This window comes from Canis lupus, chromosome 14 (genome assembly GCF_003254725.2).
Source record: "Canis lupus dingo isolate Sandy chromosome 14, ASM325472v2, whole genome shotgun sequence".
NCBI classification, from domain to species: Eukaryota; Metazoa; Chordata; class Mammalia; order Carnivora; family Canidae; genus Canis; species Canis lupus.
Genome location: NC_064256.1, coordinates 17,874,587 through 17,888,954, shown reverse-complemented (window position 1 = coordinate 17,888,954; position 14,368 = coordinate 17,874,587). Strand labels below are relative to the sequence as shown.

The 14,368-nt window shown below is 41.2% G+C and overlaps 2 protein-coding genes across 14 annotated transcripts in view; one reads left to right on the top strand and one right to left on the bottom strand.

The window, feature by feature from the left end:
- Positions 1–14,368, top strand: part of PEX1 (peroxisomal biogenesis factor 1) — a 71,299-nt gene that overhangs the window by 18,042 nt on the left and 38,889 nt on the right. For 8 of the 9 annotated variants that reach the window (XR_003145669.3, XR_004804647.2, XM_025471382.3 and 5 more), the window contains one exon: positions 1,673–1,777. Coding sequence is in view for 7 of the 9 variants with exons in the window: in XM_025471382.3 (XP_025327167.1) it covers positions 1,673–1,777 (105 nt within the window). In the remaining 2 variants the exon portion in view is untranslated. Of the gene's footprint in view, positions 1–1,672; positions 1,778–11,787; positions 11,947–14,368 lie in introns of those variants that run through there. The other variant, XM_025471383.3, reaches the window with a different exon arrangement.
- RBM48 (RNA binding motif protein 48) lies at positions 4,309–11,590 on the bottom strand. 5 transcript variants are annotated; one of them, XM_025471385.3, is made up of 5 exons: positions 11,341–11,497; positions 10,132–10,322; positions 7,955–8,100; positions 5,905–6,473; positions 4,309–4,554 (listed from the first exon to the last, which is right to left on the bottom strand). In XM_025471385.3, the coding sequence occupies exons 1-5, from the start codon at positions 11,449–11,451 to the stop codon at positions 4,468–4,470; spliced, it is 1,104 nt and encodes a 367-aa protein (XP_025327170.3). In that variant the 5' UTR covers positions 11,452–11,497; the 3' UTR covers positions 4,309–4,467. The 5 variants fall into 5 exon arrangements, with proteins under 5 accessions (XP_025327170.3, XP_025327171.3, XP_048949369.1 ...); XM_025471386.3 differs by lacking the exon at positions 11,341–11,497 and adding an exon at positions 11,113–11,288; XM_049093412.1 differs by lacking the exon at positions 11,341–11,497 and adding an exon at positions 10,994–11,013.

The following is a 14,368-nucleotide window of genomic DNA, read 5'->3' as shown; positions in this document are numbered from 1 at the left end:
CCTACCCCTCCAACCCATCTAAACACCATTATAACAAAATAACAATAATTAAAATAGTTGTCCCTTATAGAGTACTTACTATATGCCAGGCCCTTCACAGAACATTAATATATGAACTCATTTTAATCTCACAACAACCCCATGTTGTAGAAATTACTATCTTTATTTTCTAGATGAGAAAGCTAAGTAGTTTTACCCAAGGCACACTAGAAAATGGGGTGCAGAATTCTTTCAATGAAACCAATAGTACCACTTTCTAATGGACATAAGGATTTTCCTTTTCTTGCTATGACCCTATCCTGGATATCAGTGAAAATTTATGACTCTAAGGCAGCCTGGACTCTGCTTACCTCCATTACTCTGCAGATCAGGAAGGAAATAGGTGATGGGGGCTGCTGAGTCTCACATTTAGCTAACACAAACTCCAGGGTATCTTCTTCCATTAAAAATACTCACTAGGGACACCTGAGTGGCTCAGCAGTTGAGCGTCCGCCTTTGGCTCAGGGTGTGATCGGAGTCCAGGGATCGAGTCCCGCACCGGGCTCTTTGCATGGAGTCTGCTTCTCCTCCCTCTTGGTATGTCTCTGTTTTTGTGTGTCTCTCATAAATAAATAAAATCTTCAAAAAAAAAAAAAACCTATTTAAAAAAATACTCACTAGCTGCTGCTTAGGGCTGAAGGTCAACTTCTTGAGAGATAGTATTTCCCAGGACTAAACCCACTCCCTTCTTTTTGGAAAGGAAATATTATGGACTGAGGTGTCTTAGTTTGCTTGGACGGCTATAAGAAAATACCAGACTGGGTGACTTAAAACAGGAATTTATCTCTCAAATTCCTGAGACTGGGAGGGGGGGGGCATCTATCTGGCTAGCTCAGTTGGTAGAACGTGCAAATCTTGATCTCAAAGTTTTAAGCTCAAGCTCCACATTGGGTGTAGAGATTGTTTTATTTTTTTTTAATTTTTATTTATTTATGATAGTCACAGAGAGAGAGAGAGAGAGGCAGAGACACAGGCAGAGGGAGAAGCAGGCTCCATGCACCAGGAGCCTGACGTGGGATTAGATCCCGGGTCTCCAGGATCGCGCCCTGGGCCAAAGGCAGGCGCTAAACTGCTGCGCCACCCAGGGATCCCGAGATTGTTTTAAATATTTTATTTCATCATACCCTGGGCCGAAGGCAGGTGCTAAACCGCTTAGCCACCCTGGCATCCCTAGAGATTGCTTTAAAAAAAAAAAAAAAAATCCTGCAACTGGAATGTCCAAGGTGCCCGTCAATTCTCTTCCATGGTGAGGGTTCTCTTCTTGGCTTGCAGACAGCCACCACTTCAATGTGTCCTCACATGGCAGAAAGGACTCTGGTCTTGCTCCACGTATAAGGACAGTTACGTCACAGGGGCTCCACAAGACAGCTAAAGACAGCTAAATCTAATTGCCTCCCAAAGACCCCACTTCCAAAATCATCATACTGGGGGCTTTAAGATGTGAATTTGATGGCAGGAGGGACACATTCAGCCCATAATACCAGGTATTCCAAATAGAATTACAGGTATCAAGTAGCCCTGATAAATAAGTACCTTTTGATTTATGAAATAGGGCCCACTGAAGTGTACTTGGCAAAGTTTTCCAGGCAAAATTAAAACCTATCATTTATCAAGATATCATCTTCCTCTCTAGGATTATGACAATGATGGCAAGATATCTTTTGCAGACTTTGAGAAAGCAGTAAAAGAAGATAAACTTTTGTTGGAAGTGTTTGGACCATGTTTACCAGAAGCAAAGGTAGAGTGCCAACAGCTCAAATTGGTTAAGGGAACATTTTAAGGAAACAGTAAGTAATACTTGCTGGACAACTCACCTCTGTAGGGGCTTTGGCCCAATGCTGACATTCAGACAACCACAAGGGTCTCGGCTTCATCCTCATGTTTTGGGGCCCAACAATAGTGACTGTTTATTATATTCAATGGACTTTTTGAGCTTGTAACTTCTTTAGCCATACACAATTCCTGATTTATTGCATGTTAATGTTATTTTCCCAAGGAAAACTAGGACATATTGGCTTGCTTAAGGAATAGAACACTGAACAGTATACTCAGCAGGTACCAACCATAAAATGCTAGGACAAAACTTGTTCTCTTTCAACCCAAATGTTGTCAAACAATGAGAATAATTTTCAAAAACCTTGGACACATTTGAAGTACTTTATAGTATCTATGTTTATGTTTTTTCATTTATGGATTTGACCAAAGTTTTCTGAGCCAGAAGAGCCAGCCTAGTAATTGATTTGACACATTAATATTTTAATTCTTCCACTGATCAACTGCTTTGCGAACCTACAGAAACTTTTTATTCTCTGTAGTTTGGATGGTGATTTTGTGCATGAACTTGCATGTTAAGCTCTCCTGAGTTATCTCAGCTTGTTTCTCTAACTTGTCTGAGTGTAGCTTATTCCCACATTCTGATTCTGCCTGTAAATTTTTAGTAAAATGCAATGTATGAAAGGAAGAATGGGGGTTCTGTTGGAACACCAACAGTTCTTCAGTTGCTCCCAGAATTCAGTAGCCCAGCTATCAAGGGTCTTGCTGTGCACAAGCAGCAATGGTGCTACCTAGTAACTTGTGAGAAATGGAGAATCTCAGGGCACACTCCAAACCAAATGACTCAATCTTTTCTCTGTCTCTTTCTTCTGATGCTTGACACAGCAAAGGTTCTTCTTTCTTTCTCTCATTGTGGTCAAATATAGTGCATGTTGGTGGGGATGGGGAGGCATGAGAGCTAGCCTCCAGTCCCTGAAAAGATCCTGAAAAAAACAGAAATCCATTCAATAATACAGAACTGAGTAGCTCCTCCCTTTAAGAATTTAAATTCTTGAGGGCAGCCTGGGTGGCTCGGCGGTTTAGCGCCACCTGCAGTCCAGGGCGTGATCCTGGAGACCTGGGATCGAGTCCCACATGGGGCTCCCTGCATGGAGCCAGCTTCTCCCTCTGCCTGTGTCTCTGCCTCTGTCTCTCATGAATAAATAAATTAAATTTTTAAAAAAAGAATTTAAATTCTCCCTTAGAATTTTTAATTGTGATAAAATAGATCTAATACAAACTACCCTTTTAACCAATTATAAACATACAATTCAGTAATGTTAGGTATACTATGTTGTACAATCTCCAGAACTCTTGTTTTTATCTTGTAAAACTGAAACTCTATACCTGTGAACAATTCTGCATTCCTATAACCCACAAGTTCCTGGCCACTACCATCATAATTTTCATTTTAATAAGACCCTGAGGTGAAGATTCATAATATCTTAACATCTGAGAAGTGTGTTCTAGACAGTAACTTGCTCTTTCCAATTCTATGCTTGGGTCTCTAATGTGTCTTTTACCTGGGAATTCAGCAAAGAAAAATCTCTAATTACCTTACAAGGAAGTAAGGCCAAACCCCTTGCCTAAAACTTCTTTTAATACCATCTACCACTTGGAGCCATCCCAGCAAGTTTCAATCAGTAGGTCATAACTGATGAACTTTCTTAACTGGTATATTCAAAATCAATTCATTAGGCAAGGTATAGAGAAAAAAGAACAGACCACCATTTGATATGGGCTCTCTCAAGTTATTTTTATCACTTAAAAAAAAAAAAAAAAATGGGAAAGAGTGAACATAATTATTCCAAATTCCAATTATGTGGTTCCCTGACAGGAAAAACAATGTGGGTATGCTAAGGGTAGTGGTTAGCATTTTCTAATAGTTTGTTCTAATAGTTTACCTTTTTTTACTTTACAGAATTGTATTGATTTTGAAGCCCTGGCATTCAGACACATCCTGACTTCTAGTTTTTGAATGTGAATTACTCAATACTTGTATTAAAATCAGAAGCAGATCCTGACTGCCTATCTTTACTTGCATTCTAAAGTTTTTATCTTTGCTTCACTTCATTTACCTATAATTACTGCAATGTGAGAATAAGAACAGTTTCTGTAATATTAAGTATGATCAAAATAACACCTATAAGTAATGATAAACTAATTTTACTTTTTAAGTTAGCCAACAAGGCTTAGATCTTAAGGCAAATCCTGTGAATAAGCCTTTCACAACCCCCTTTTCTCTTGCTTCCTCAACCACAGAAGTTGAAAACCTTAAAAAAAAAAGAAAAAAGAAAAAAGAAAACCTAAACATTTATTTACCATGCCAGACCTCCCCAGTTAGGAACAGCCATGAGCCCAGTTCTAGCTAGTAAGATGTAACCAGAATCACTGGAAAAGTTGTTTTCTTTTATTAAGGAATATATTTGGCTGGCATGTATTTTGTCCATGATAAACTAATTTTAAAAGATGAAATTTTATTAAATAAGTAGGTTGAATGATATTACAAAGAGGAATGCATTAGAAAATTCCTGCAGTACAACCTCTTCAAGAATTAAAATGACAGGCTAAAAATAATAAATAGTCCCTCAGGAAACATAATTTGCTGCTGGCAATCTATATTCTTCTTCTTTGTTTTAATGGACGACTTGAATGCACATCTTCCAGCTTGTCTTCTGGAGGTTTTGGCACAGATGAAATTACCTAGTTTAAAAAAAGAGAACCACCAACATTTATTCCTTATAGCACAGGAATAAATAAACTAATAGAAGAGGTAGGATCTACATCTAGTAGTTCAAATCTTGCCATCACATTGGAGGCAGAGTGAGTCCAATTTCAGGGTATAGCCTACAGAGCAAAGTTTTCTGTCCAAACACTGATGGGAGTAAAATTTCTAAAGCCATTTAACAAGAAAAAAAATTTCAAGGGAGAAAAATAAATATGTACTCTTCTATATTAATCCTTTATTATTAGCATCTGTAGTAAGTTGTGTTTAAGCATTTCTCATTTTTGTTGTTCTGCTGTTTCCTTTTTAGGAATTGAACCTAACAACTTTTTTTCTTGAAAATACAGTCTGCTCTGGCTGAGAGCGCTATGCATCTCTATCTATGCCTCAGCTCAGCTGTATTTGAAGGAAGGGGGCCAGCACAAACTAAAAATTTTAAAAAGAGGCTTAAGCATGGAAACTGCGTTTATAGATTTTTGTTATTATAAAATAGGAGCTCATCCTTAATGAGATAGTAATTTTCAGGTAAAAAAAAAAATACACATAACCTAAGCCACCTCAGACTCCCTTAATCACTCTGTAAAATATACATACAATTACACAAAAAGCACTCTCTGAACCTCAGATTAAAGTTTAAGAGAATGGTCTTTCTTCCTCAGCTTGATTTCTACGAGGTTTGCCCCATAAAAAAGGTATCTTTCAAAAGCTAATTCAAATGTTAGCTTTCTTTTATTGGTGCTTGGAAAATGTAAAATGATTACATAAATAATATGTAAAGAAATTACTACTTAAGTAGTACAATCGAGCTGTATTCTATTTAAGGAGCTGACATTTTGAAATGCAGACCGTAGTGGCTAGTCTTTAGAAATCTCATCTTTTTCTATGGCTATCTTTATCAAAGAAGAAAAAAGCATTTTAATTTAATGTAATTTTGAAATAACTTTAAAGAAATAAGTTGTAGTAATTTTCCTTCAACACAACAGTTCTGTACTTTGGCTCATAATAGAACCAACCAGGGAGCTTTAAAAAGGGAGGGCCTGGGCTCAATTCTCACAGACCAACCTCACTGACTGAAACCACTGCTTTTATAGTTTAGAGCTAGAATGATATGAAATACATTGTTTAAAGCAAGGATTAATGACATCAAAGCACATACATTTCTGTTAAGTCAAATTCAGTTAATTCAACAGAACTGTAGAAAAACACATAAAAAAAAACTGAAAATGAAAAAAATTAATGACAATACTTTAGCTGCCACAAATCTCGATTTAGCTGTTAGTCCTATGACCAGATGGTCTCTTAAAATAGTTTTTTAAAAATGATCTTACCTCTTGAAGTTTATTCCGAATTAAATTTGCTGTCGTATTCAATGAGTCGTCATGCATGTCCACTTTAGGTATGTCTGGTAACAGAGGCCCAATCATAACCTCATTACTACTTGTGCTTGTTTCAAGAAAAGTTTCAATTTTACGATCATCTTCTCTTCTTCTTTTCCGCTCCTGCAGTTGTGTTGTCCTAGGCATAAATCTCTCAACTGCCTCTGAAGAAGTAATAGCCTTTTGTGCACCAGGGAAGGCCAATGAATTTTTTAAAGGTTTCATTTGTATCTTCTGCAAAGAGTCATTGTGCATACAATGCTCCATTGTTTTAGCATGGTTTCTACTGTCCTGAGAGAAGTTGGATGCTTTACCCATATGTTCCCCTGACGAACATGTACATTTTGAGGAAAAATAACATAAAGGCAATTCACAAGAATAAGGAAGACAAGGGTCTGAGTTGCCAGCAGAAGTATTCACAGTGACTGCACGAAATCCAGATGTCCCTGAATGGAAGTTCTGTCTGAAATCTTTTGTGTCTTTAAGCTCTGTAACCGGTTTCTTCTTTGTTATGTAATGATCTTCACATTACAATTTAAAAGGTGAGATAAGAGGAAAAAGAAATGTTTTATTGTTTTCATCATTCAGAAAACTATAATTTTAAAAACAAACATTACTTTAAATGTTAACAATGGTACCCTGAATAATTTATTTCTTAAGCAGGCAATACCTTGTATTTAAAAGCTAAAAAGGATAAAGAATATATTAGTGTCAAGTGTCATTCTTTCTTTGCTCCCCATCTTCCTCGTTTCTACTTCTCCATAAGTAATCCCAATTCTTTCTTATTTATCTGTCCAGCTAGGTCTTACTTTTCCTTCTCCCACCAACTCCTCTTTTTCCATAATATCCATTTCTTTGTTCCTTTGCATTTTCCACCTAACTGTAGATCTTAGAGATCTTAGAGATTTTTTCTTGGTCATTACATAGAATGCTTATTTCTTCACAGCTTCAGAGGAGTCTACTGTATGAATGTATCATGCTGCTTAGTTTGTGTTTAATTTTTAAAAGAGGCAGTATGCTGGACCCATATTTTGTAATTTTATTTGCCACACAACCATAAAGTTTTCCTAGAACTATTCACATATCCCATGGGTTAAAGTTCAGGGTCTACTAATGACCATGGGCTCTCAACAGTTCTCTTGCCAAATTTTCAAATAAGTCTTCCAAGAGTCTTCCCTCCTTACTTCTCTTCACCTCTGCCACAGGCCACTTCCCCAGTCATAAACTCCTCATATTCAATAACTGTGTGGATACTGACTTGGTCTTTCAACTAAAGGGTGGAAAACTGGTCATCTGAGCCTCCAGGACTATTCAGATTTCAGACCACACACATTATTTTAGTCCAATTCTGAGTGCTCTGTTCCTACAATCCTTGTACCAAATCCCATGAGACCCTATTCCAGGCACCTGGAATTTATGTCTAGTGAAACTCAGTGGGGCATATGGCGTCTCTGGCCAGCTACTGGTCAAAAGTGGGACTTTTTCACATTTAATAGTTTTAGATTGGCAGTAGGTAACTAGTCTGCAAATCATAATTGTTTCTCACTGCCTTTATGTCAAGCCTTAATTCCTCAGCATGGGACAGACACGAGGCACTTCATGATTCAGTTCCTGTCCTCTTTTCTAATCTTATTTCTAGGAGCAGCCCATGTTGTGGTTGCCCTGTACTACTTGTAGTTCCTTCATACACATGATGTCTACTTATTCCTCTGCTCTTTAAACATGCTACCTGGCTTACCTTTCCATCTCCCCTTCTGAGTAATGTCTACTTGTCCTTCAAAACTCAGCCATCTCTTTCATCCTGTAGGACTCTTTTCACAAACTAACATCTTTCCCTTTCCAGCCCAGATTACTTGAGAGTGCTGCACAGAATCCTGCAGTTTATAGTTAATGAATATTGTGATTATTTATCTCTCTTCCCACTAGACTGGGAGGCTCTATGATGATACACCTTGCAGACTGCCTGACACACAAAAGATGTTTAGTACCTGGCTTTACAAACCTTTATTTTTAGTAGTTCTTGCTATATAAGCCTTCCTCTCCTGTAATTTTTTTCTAGTTTCTTCAACTGTTTCAAATTCTGGAGCATAGCATACATGAAGCAATCCACCAAAGAAACTCTGTTCATCCATTTTTCTCTTGGCTGTCCTAAACAGAAATATGTGATAGCATGTTTTATTAATCTTGACCTACTTAGGATGAAAGCTGAAATAGTATACAATGCATTGATCTAAAAGTCCAGGTTTTGCTAGGTGTACATACATCCTATGGTTTGGGAGTTAAGATGTTCTACTTGTGTATGGTATTAACTCTACTGATCTAGTGCATACTCTTCAAGCCTTTCATCCCCTCGCTCTATACTACTAACAGATTTTGAGCTAAGTCATCCACACATAACCAGACTCCCTTTAACCAACTTAGGAGCCAATAGTTAACTTGAGGTACACAATCTGTGGTCACGAAATAGAGATTTCTCTGTGTTAAATGTCCCTTAAGAGTCAGCTCATACCCAATTTAGCCTTTTCAGCACAATGGATTCACAAATAAAAATATTGTAATAGTAAAATCTTCAATAATTGAGTAAATATTGAATATATAAGCAATGAGATAGTTACATGATGATATTCAACAAATACTTATCAAACATATGTAACTGGCTAAGCATTATACTACAATAAATATTTAAGTACTTGTGTGTCTAGGGATAATGATAGAAATACTTATTGAGATTTTATCACACACCAGGCAGTGCCCTAAGTACTTCACCTGAATTAAGATTTCATAAAACCCTATGAGGACCTAAGGAGGCCTCAGGAGATTTATAATTTAGCCATGCTCACACTAGTTTGTGGAGTTATGATTCAAATTGAGATGCTGAACTCCACAACCTACCATATTATGTGCTGTGGGAGATGCAAAAACTCTAGAAAATATGCTTCCCTAACTATGAGGGGAAGTTGGTTAGGGGAAGTGAGATCACATAAGGGAGCAAACTGAGAACAATACATAACCCTATAAAAATCAAGTGCTTTTGTGGCAGACTGCAAGTGCTATTTGGAGTACGGAAAGACAATGTGAATGGTGGGGCACCTGACTGACTAAGTCGGTAGACCATGTGATGCTTGATCTTGGTGCTGTAAGTTTGAGCATGTTGGGGATACAGTAATTAAAATCTTTTTTTTTTTTTTTTTTTAAAGAGAAAAAGGAAGTATGAATGGTAATAGCCAAAGGATGGATATTGGAGCAAATTAGTGACAAGAATGGGGTAAACATAAAACTAGATGAGGCATTTCACCCTTATTGAAGCACAGAATTTATGCAGAAGGCAGGAAAAGACTGAGTCAATTCACATAGGTGCATAACATTAAGAACTTCAATAGCGGACAGCCCAGGTGGCTCAGCGGCTGGAGACCAGGATTGAGTCCCATGTCGGGCTCCCTGCATGGAGCCTGCTTCTCCCTCTGCCTGTGTCTCTGCCTCTCTCTCTCTCTGTGTGTCTCTCATGAATAAATAAATAAAATCTTTAAAAAAAAAAAAATCCCAGCAAGTTTAAAGAAAAAAAAAAAAAAAGAACTTCAATAGCTAATGTTTACTGCATTCTCAACAGGAGGCACTATGTTTCAGCCCTTTACGTGGATTATTTCATACCATCCTCACACAACCCTCAAAGTAGGTCCTTTTACTGTACAGATTTCAGAGACTAGAAAAAACAGGCTTGTTGAGGTTAAATGACTTGTCCAAAGTCACGATGTTAGTAAGCTGTGACGTTCGAAAACTTATCCAAACCCATTTTGTAATCTACCACAATATATGACTGAAGATTGTTAAGCAAGGTAATGACATTTAAGACTGGAGTTAAGATAGGGCAGCCTGGGTGGCTCAGCGGTTTAGCACCTGCCTTCAGCCCAGGGCGTGATCCTGGAGACCTGGGATCAAGTCCCACGTCCGGCTCCCTGCAGGGAGCCTGCTTCTCCCTCTGCCTGTGTCTCTACCTCTCTCTCTGTGTCTCTCGTGAATAAATGGGTAAAATCTTAAAAAGGAAAAAAAAAAAAAGACTGGAGTAAGATTAAAATAATACAGCGTTACTCAGTAATTCAGGTATGAACGAGGGACAACTGGGACCAATGTGCTAGCAATGGGAATGGCGGAAATGAAACTTAAGCTTAACTTGCACATTACCTTGCACTTTGTAAATTCATAAATTTAATAAGATAAACTTCCGTAAAGTCTTCTGCTGGGTATTCATCTAAAGCGTTATACTGTTCAATTGCACCATATAGAGCAAATCGCTCAACTAATTCCTTCATTGCTCCCACCGCAGGAACTCCTTGAATTAACAAGTACCGAGATTCCAAATTGATTGTATATACCTAAAAGAAATGCAGACACATAAAAATGTATTTTCCACATATTAGTGAACCCATGTGATACCTGCCTTTCTCTGATTGACTTATTTCACCAAATAACATAATACTCTCCAGTTCACTAATACATGGAATATAAGAAAGAGCGCAGAGGATCGTAGTTAAGGGAGGGAAAACTGAACGGGAAGTCATCAGAGAGGGAGAAACACCAAGAGAGACTCTTAACTCTAGGAAACAAACTGAGGGTTGCTGGAGAGGAGGTGGGCGGGGATGGGGTAATTCCGTGATGGGTACTAAGGAGGGCACATGATGTTATGAGCACTCGGTGGTGTACCTAACTGATAAACTATTGAACATCTGCATCTGACACTGTGTACTATACGTTGGCTAACTGAATTTAAATTAAAAAATGTATTTTCCAAATAAGCCTAAGACACATCTTCTATTTAAAAAAAAAGAAGAAAAAGCTCTGGGGATTAAAGAGTACATTTACAATGATGAGCACTAAATAACGTACAGAGGTGCTGAATTATCATATAGTACACCTGAAACTAATATAACGCTGTAGGTTAACTATACTAGAATTAAAATAAAAAAAAAAACAAAAAACTTAAAGCCCTGAAAAGAAGAAACATTCTGTTCAGCCGGTCTGCAGAAAAAATAAAGAATAAATTCACCCCTCCGTGTCAGGGCCTCTAATTAAAACACAGAGTATCTTCAATGGACATATTTTCCGGAAGTTGGCTCAGGAGAAGTTAACTGGAGAGAGAGCGAGAACGATTCACTGAGCGCTTACCACGTAAGCACGGAAGATACAAAGACTAAAGCGGAGCCCCGTCCCCGCGGAGCTGACGTTCTAGCAGGTAGCCGAGGAGTTCGTGAGAACGTCTGGTAACTGAGCGCCGGCCTCTCGTCCCACCGCCGATGCCTGGTGGGCAGGCCCGCAGCCCCTCAAGCCTTCATCTATCAAGCCGGGCATGATAACGCTATCGAGGATAGCGAGTGAAAACCCAAGTCACTTTACCTTGACAGCGCGAGGCCGCCGCCCCTCCCGATACTTGGCCCGCGTGTCGCACACGGCCCTCTGGACGTGGTGATCGAATACGCCCCCGAGCTCCCCGCCGCTCGACGCCATCTTGCCTACTTGGCTCCGGCCAAAACGACAACATCCGCCGGGCCGCCCTCCCGCCCACCCAATGACGGAGGGGAATGGGCCACGGCGTGCCTGGATTGGCTGGAGAGCCGACGGCGGCCCGCATCGTTTCCGGCGAGTGAGACTTGGGTGAGCGAGGTGCCGCCCTCCGGCGGCGCGGCGGAGAGGCCCGGGACTGCGGGGGAAGCTTGCTTGCCCCTCCCTCCTCGGACGGGCGCGCGGCGAGGGGGCGGGGCCGCAGGGGGCGGGGCCGATCGATCTTCTCCGGCTCCGACGGCCTCGGCCTGCCCCGCGGCGGGCGTCGGCTGGAGCGGGCTGCCGCGGCGGGGGCGTCTTCGGCGCCGGACGATGTGGGGCGGCGACCGCCTGGCGGGTGCAGACGGGGGTGGGGTGGCGGCGACTGTCGTCTTCACCAACGCTCGCGACTGCTTCCTCCGCTTGCCGCGGCGCCTCGTGGCCCAGCTGCACCTGCTGCAGGTACCGCGCCGCCCGCGGACGGGGCTCCCCGCCCAGACTCGGGACACCTGGGAGCAGCCTGGGGGCGGACGGGGCTGAGGCCTTGGAGGCACGCGGCGACCCTCAGGCCCCCCGCCCCGAGCGGCGTGGCGAGGGCTGCCTTTCCGCCGTCGCCGCCGAGCGGTTCAGAGGCCGGACTGAGGGCCCCTCGAGGGCACGGCCGCCGGGGGCAGGTCGTGCAGCCCTGGGCCTTTAACTTGCCCTGTTCCAGGTGTTTTCACTCCATGAGACTGGGCTTACAAACATCCTAAGTCTACGTCTGCATTCAGAAATATTCCTCACTCCGGTTTGGAAAAGCTCCTGGGAAGTCGCTAATTTTTATTTTTATCTTGAAAAATGTTTTTCTTGGCAGTGATTTCCAGATCCCTGCACGACTGCCGTCCTGGACTCCAGAAGGAGGGGCGGGTTGGGTTTGCAGAGCCCCTGTAGATTAACAGCGGAGCACCGCGGCCCCCATGCGGAGTAGGTCACTAACCAGAGGCTCCCCCCAGTCCGGGGTGTGCCGGGGATGTGCAGTAGAACTCTGCATACCTGGAGGTACATAGGTAGGATTACTTGAGCCTCTGCCGTCAGTCGTCCTTTTTTTATTAATTACTGGCAGAAATACAGCATCCGCATTTTCATAGCTAGAGATAGAGACCTGTAGTCTGTGAGTCTGTGTTTATGCAGGCAAAGGGATGGGATCTTTGAAATCCTCAGAAATCCTGAATGCATGGTACCCACAACTGGCTCATCATGAGGGGGATATTTAAGAGTTTCCAATAGTTTTAAGTACCCGACCTTTCCATCTTACTTCTCTGGAACTGTTTTTTTCTAGATTATTCCCCCCCCCCCCTAGAATTATTGGACTAGAAGGCATAGGTGAATTATTAAAGCAGGAAGTCATGAATTGGGAGCTAATGTGTTGAATTATTTTATCTGGGCTGAAGTGTGGAGTACATAATACTGTAATGCTGTAAAGGGGAAGAGGGTCAGAAGAGTGGTTTTCTGGCCTGTGTCAGGCTTACCTTGAAGCTTTTAAAAATGGGAATGTTCTGGTCCTTTCTCAGACCTGTTGAATCAGAATCTTGGTGAGTGAGCTTCAGGCATCTGTAATTATAAAAATACCTTTGGGCTAGTGGATGCAAAGGAACTGAGACTCGCTGTTATAGAATCATAGAATGTTAATGGTGATAGGGACCTGGGGTTTCTAGGTCATTTCTGTACTTTCACATGTTAGGAAACTAGCAGTCCTAGGGAGGGTACCATTTCTAGTTAATTTGTCCTCTTGTCTCTCACTCTGCAGCATCCAGACTGGCCTTCTCACTGTTTCTTTCATAACCCAGCTCCTCCCTACTTCTGTACTCTTACTCATGCTATTCTTTCTCCCCAAAACGCTTTTCTTCATTTTATGCCTTCAGAAGCTGAACATAATCTTATACCTCCTCCATCTGGCTTTCAAATTCTCAGTTGATCACATTTGTCTCCTTTTCAAAACTTCACTGTTTATGTGACACATCCCTCTTGTACTCTATGTTTCAAGTATCATCTTTTGCTTATCCAAGTACTTATTTTGGGGCTGGATACGCAGTAGATGCTTTAACCCAGGATTTTTTAATCTTGGCACTTGAGGCTGGGTAATTTTTTGTTGTGGGAGACTGTGAGTATTTTAAGATATTTAACAATATCTTTGACCTCTTTCCACTAGATGCCAGTAGTACACCTCCTCCAGTAGTGACAGCCAAAAAATAAAAGTTTCCACATGTTGCCAGATGTCTCCTGGGAACAAAAATCACCGCCAGTTGAGAACCATTGCTCTAACTCCGTTATTTTGTCTGTATGCTGGGCTCCGTGCTTCCTGTGATTGCTGAAATGGGGAGAGGGTTCACAGCCACACTGAATGCAGACAAATCTAAATCTCCATCCAGAAATGGCTGGGTACAAACTTAGCATTTCTTTTGTGTTAGCAAGGGAGAACCCAGGCCTTGGATCTGGCTGGTCTAAGGGCCTGAAAGCCTGTGATTTCACTGGAAAGTGCCCTCCAGGTGATACAGATACTGCAGGTATGGGCAAAAGCAGGTGGTCAGTCATTTGTTGATTGGCCTCCTGGGAAAGGAGCACCGTTCTCTCCAGTCTATTGGCTGCTTCTCTTTACCCGAGGTTCTGTGGTTCAGGTGGAAAAAGTTTACATGAATGTGGACTCACAATACTCTGCAAAGTGTACTAACTCCAACTAAACATATATTACGACTGACTGTAGAGCTGGTTACGACATTTTGACCAAATGAAAAATTAAGGTATTTTTCCTGTTTAATAAAGTTGATTTTCCTTTTTCCAGTGAGTTGGTAGAGTTCTCCTCTTTGATACTTCAGGACGCATTTTGTATTTCCCTATTTAACATCTC

What these genes read in the sequence shown, in the direction of transcription:
- RBM48 (XM_025471385.3), bottom strand. Translation starts at nt 11,451, where the DNA reads ATGGCGTCGAGCGGCGGGGAGCTCGGGGGCGTATTCGATCACCACGTC. An exon ending in GGCGGCCTCGCGCTGTCAAG is followed by an intron (nt 10,323 to 11,340) that starts GTAAAGTGACTT and finishes CATTTCTTTTAG; the next exon opens with GTATATACAATCAATTTGGA. An exon ending in TTCGGAATAAACTTCAAGAG is followed by an intron (nt 4,555 to 5,904) that starts GTAAGATCATTT and finishes TTTTTAAACTAG; the next exon opens with GTAATTTCATCTGTGCCAAA.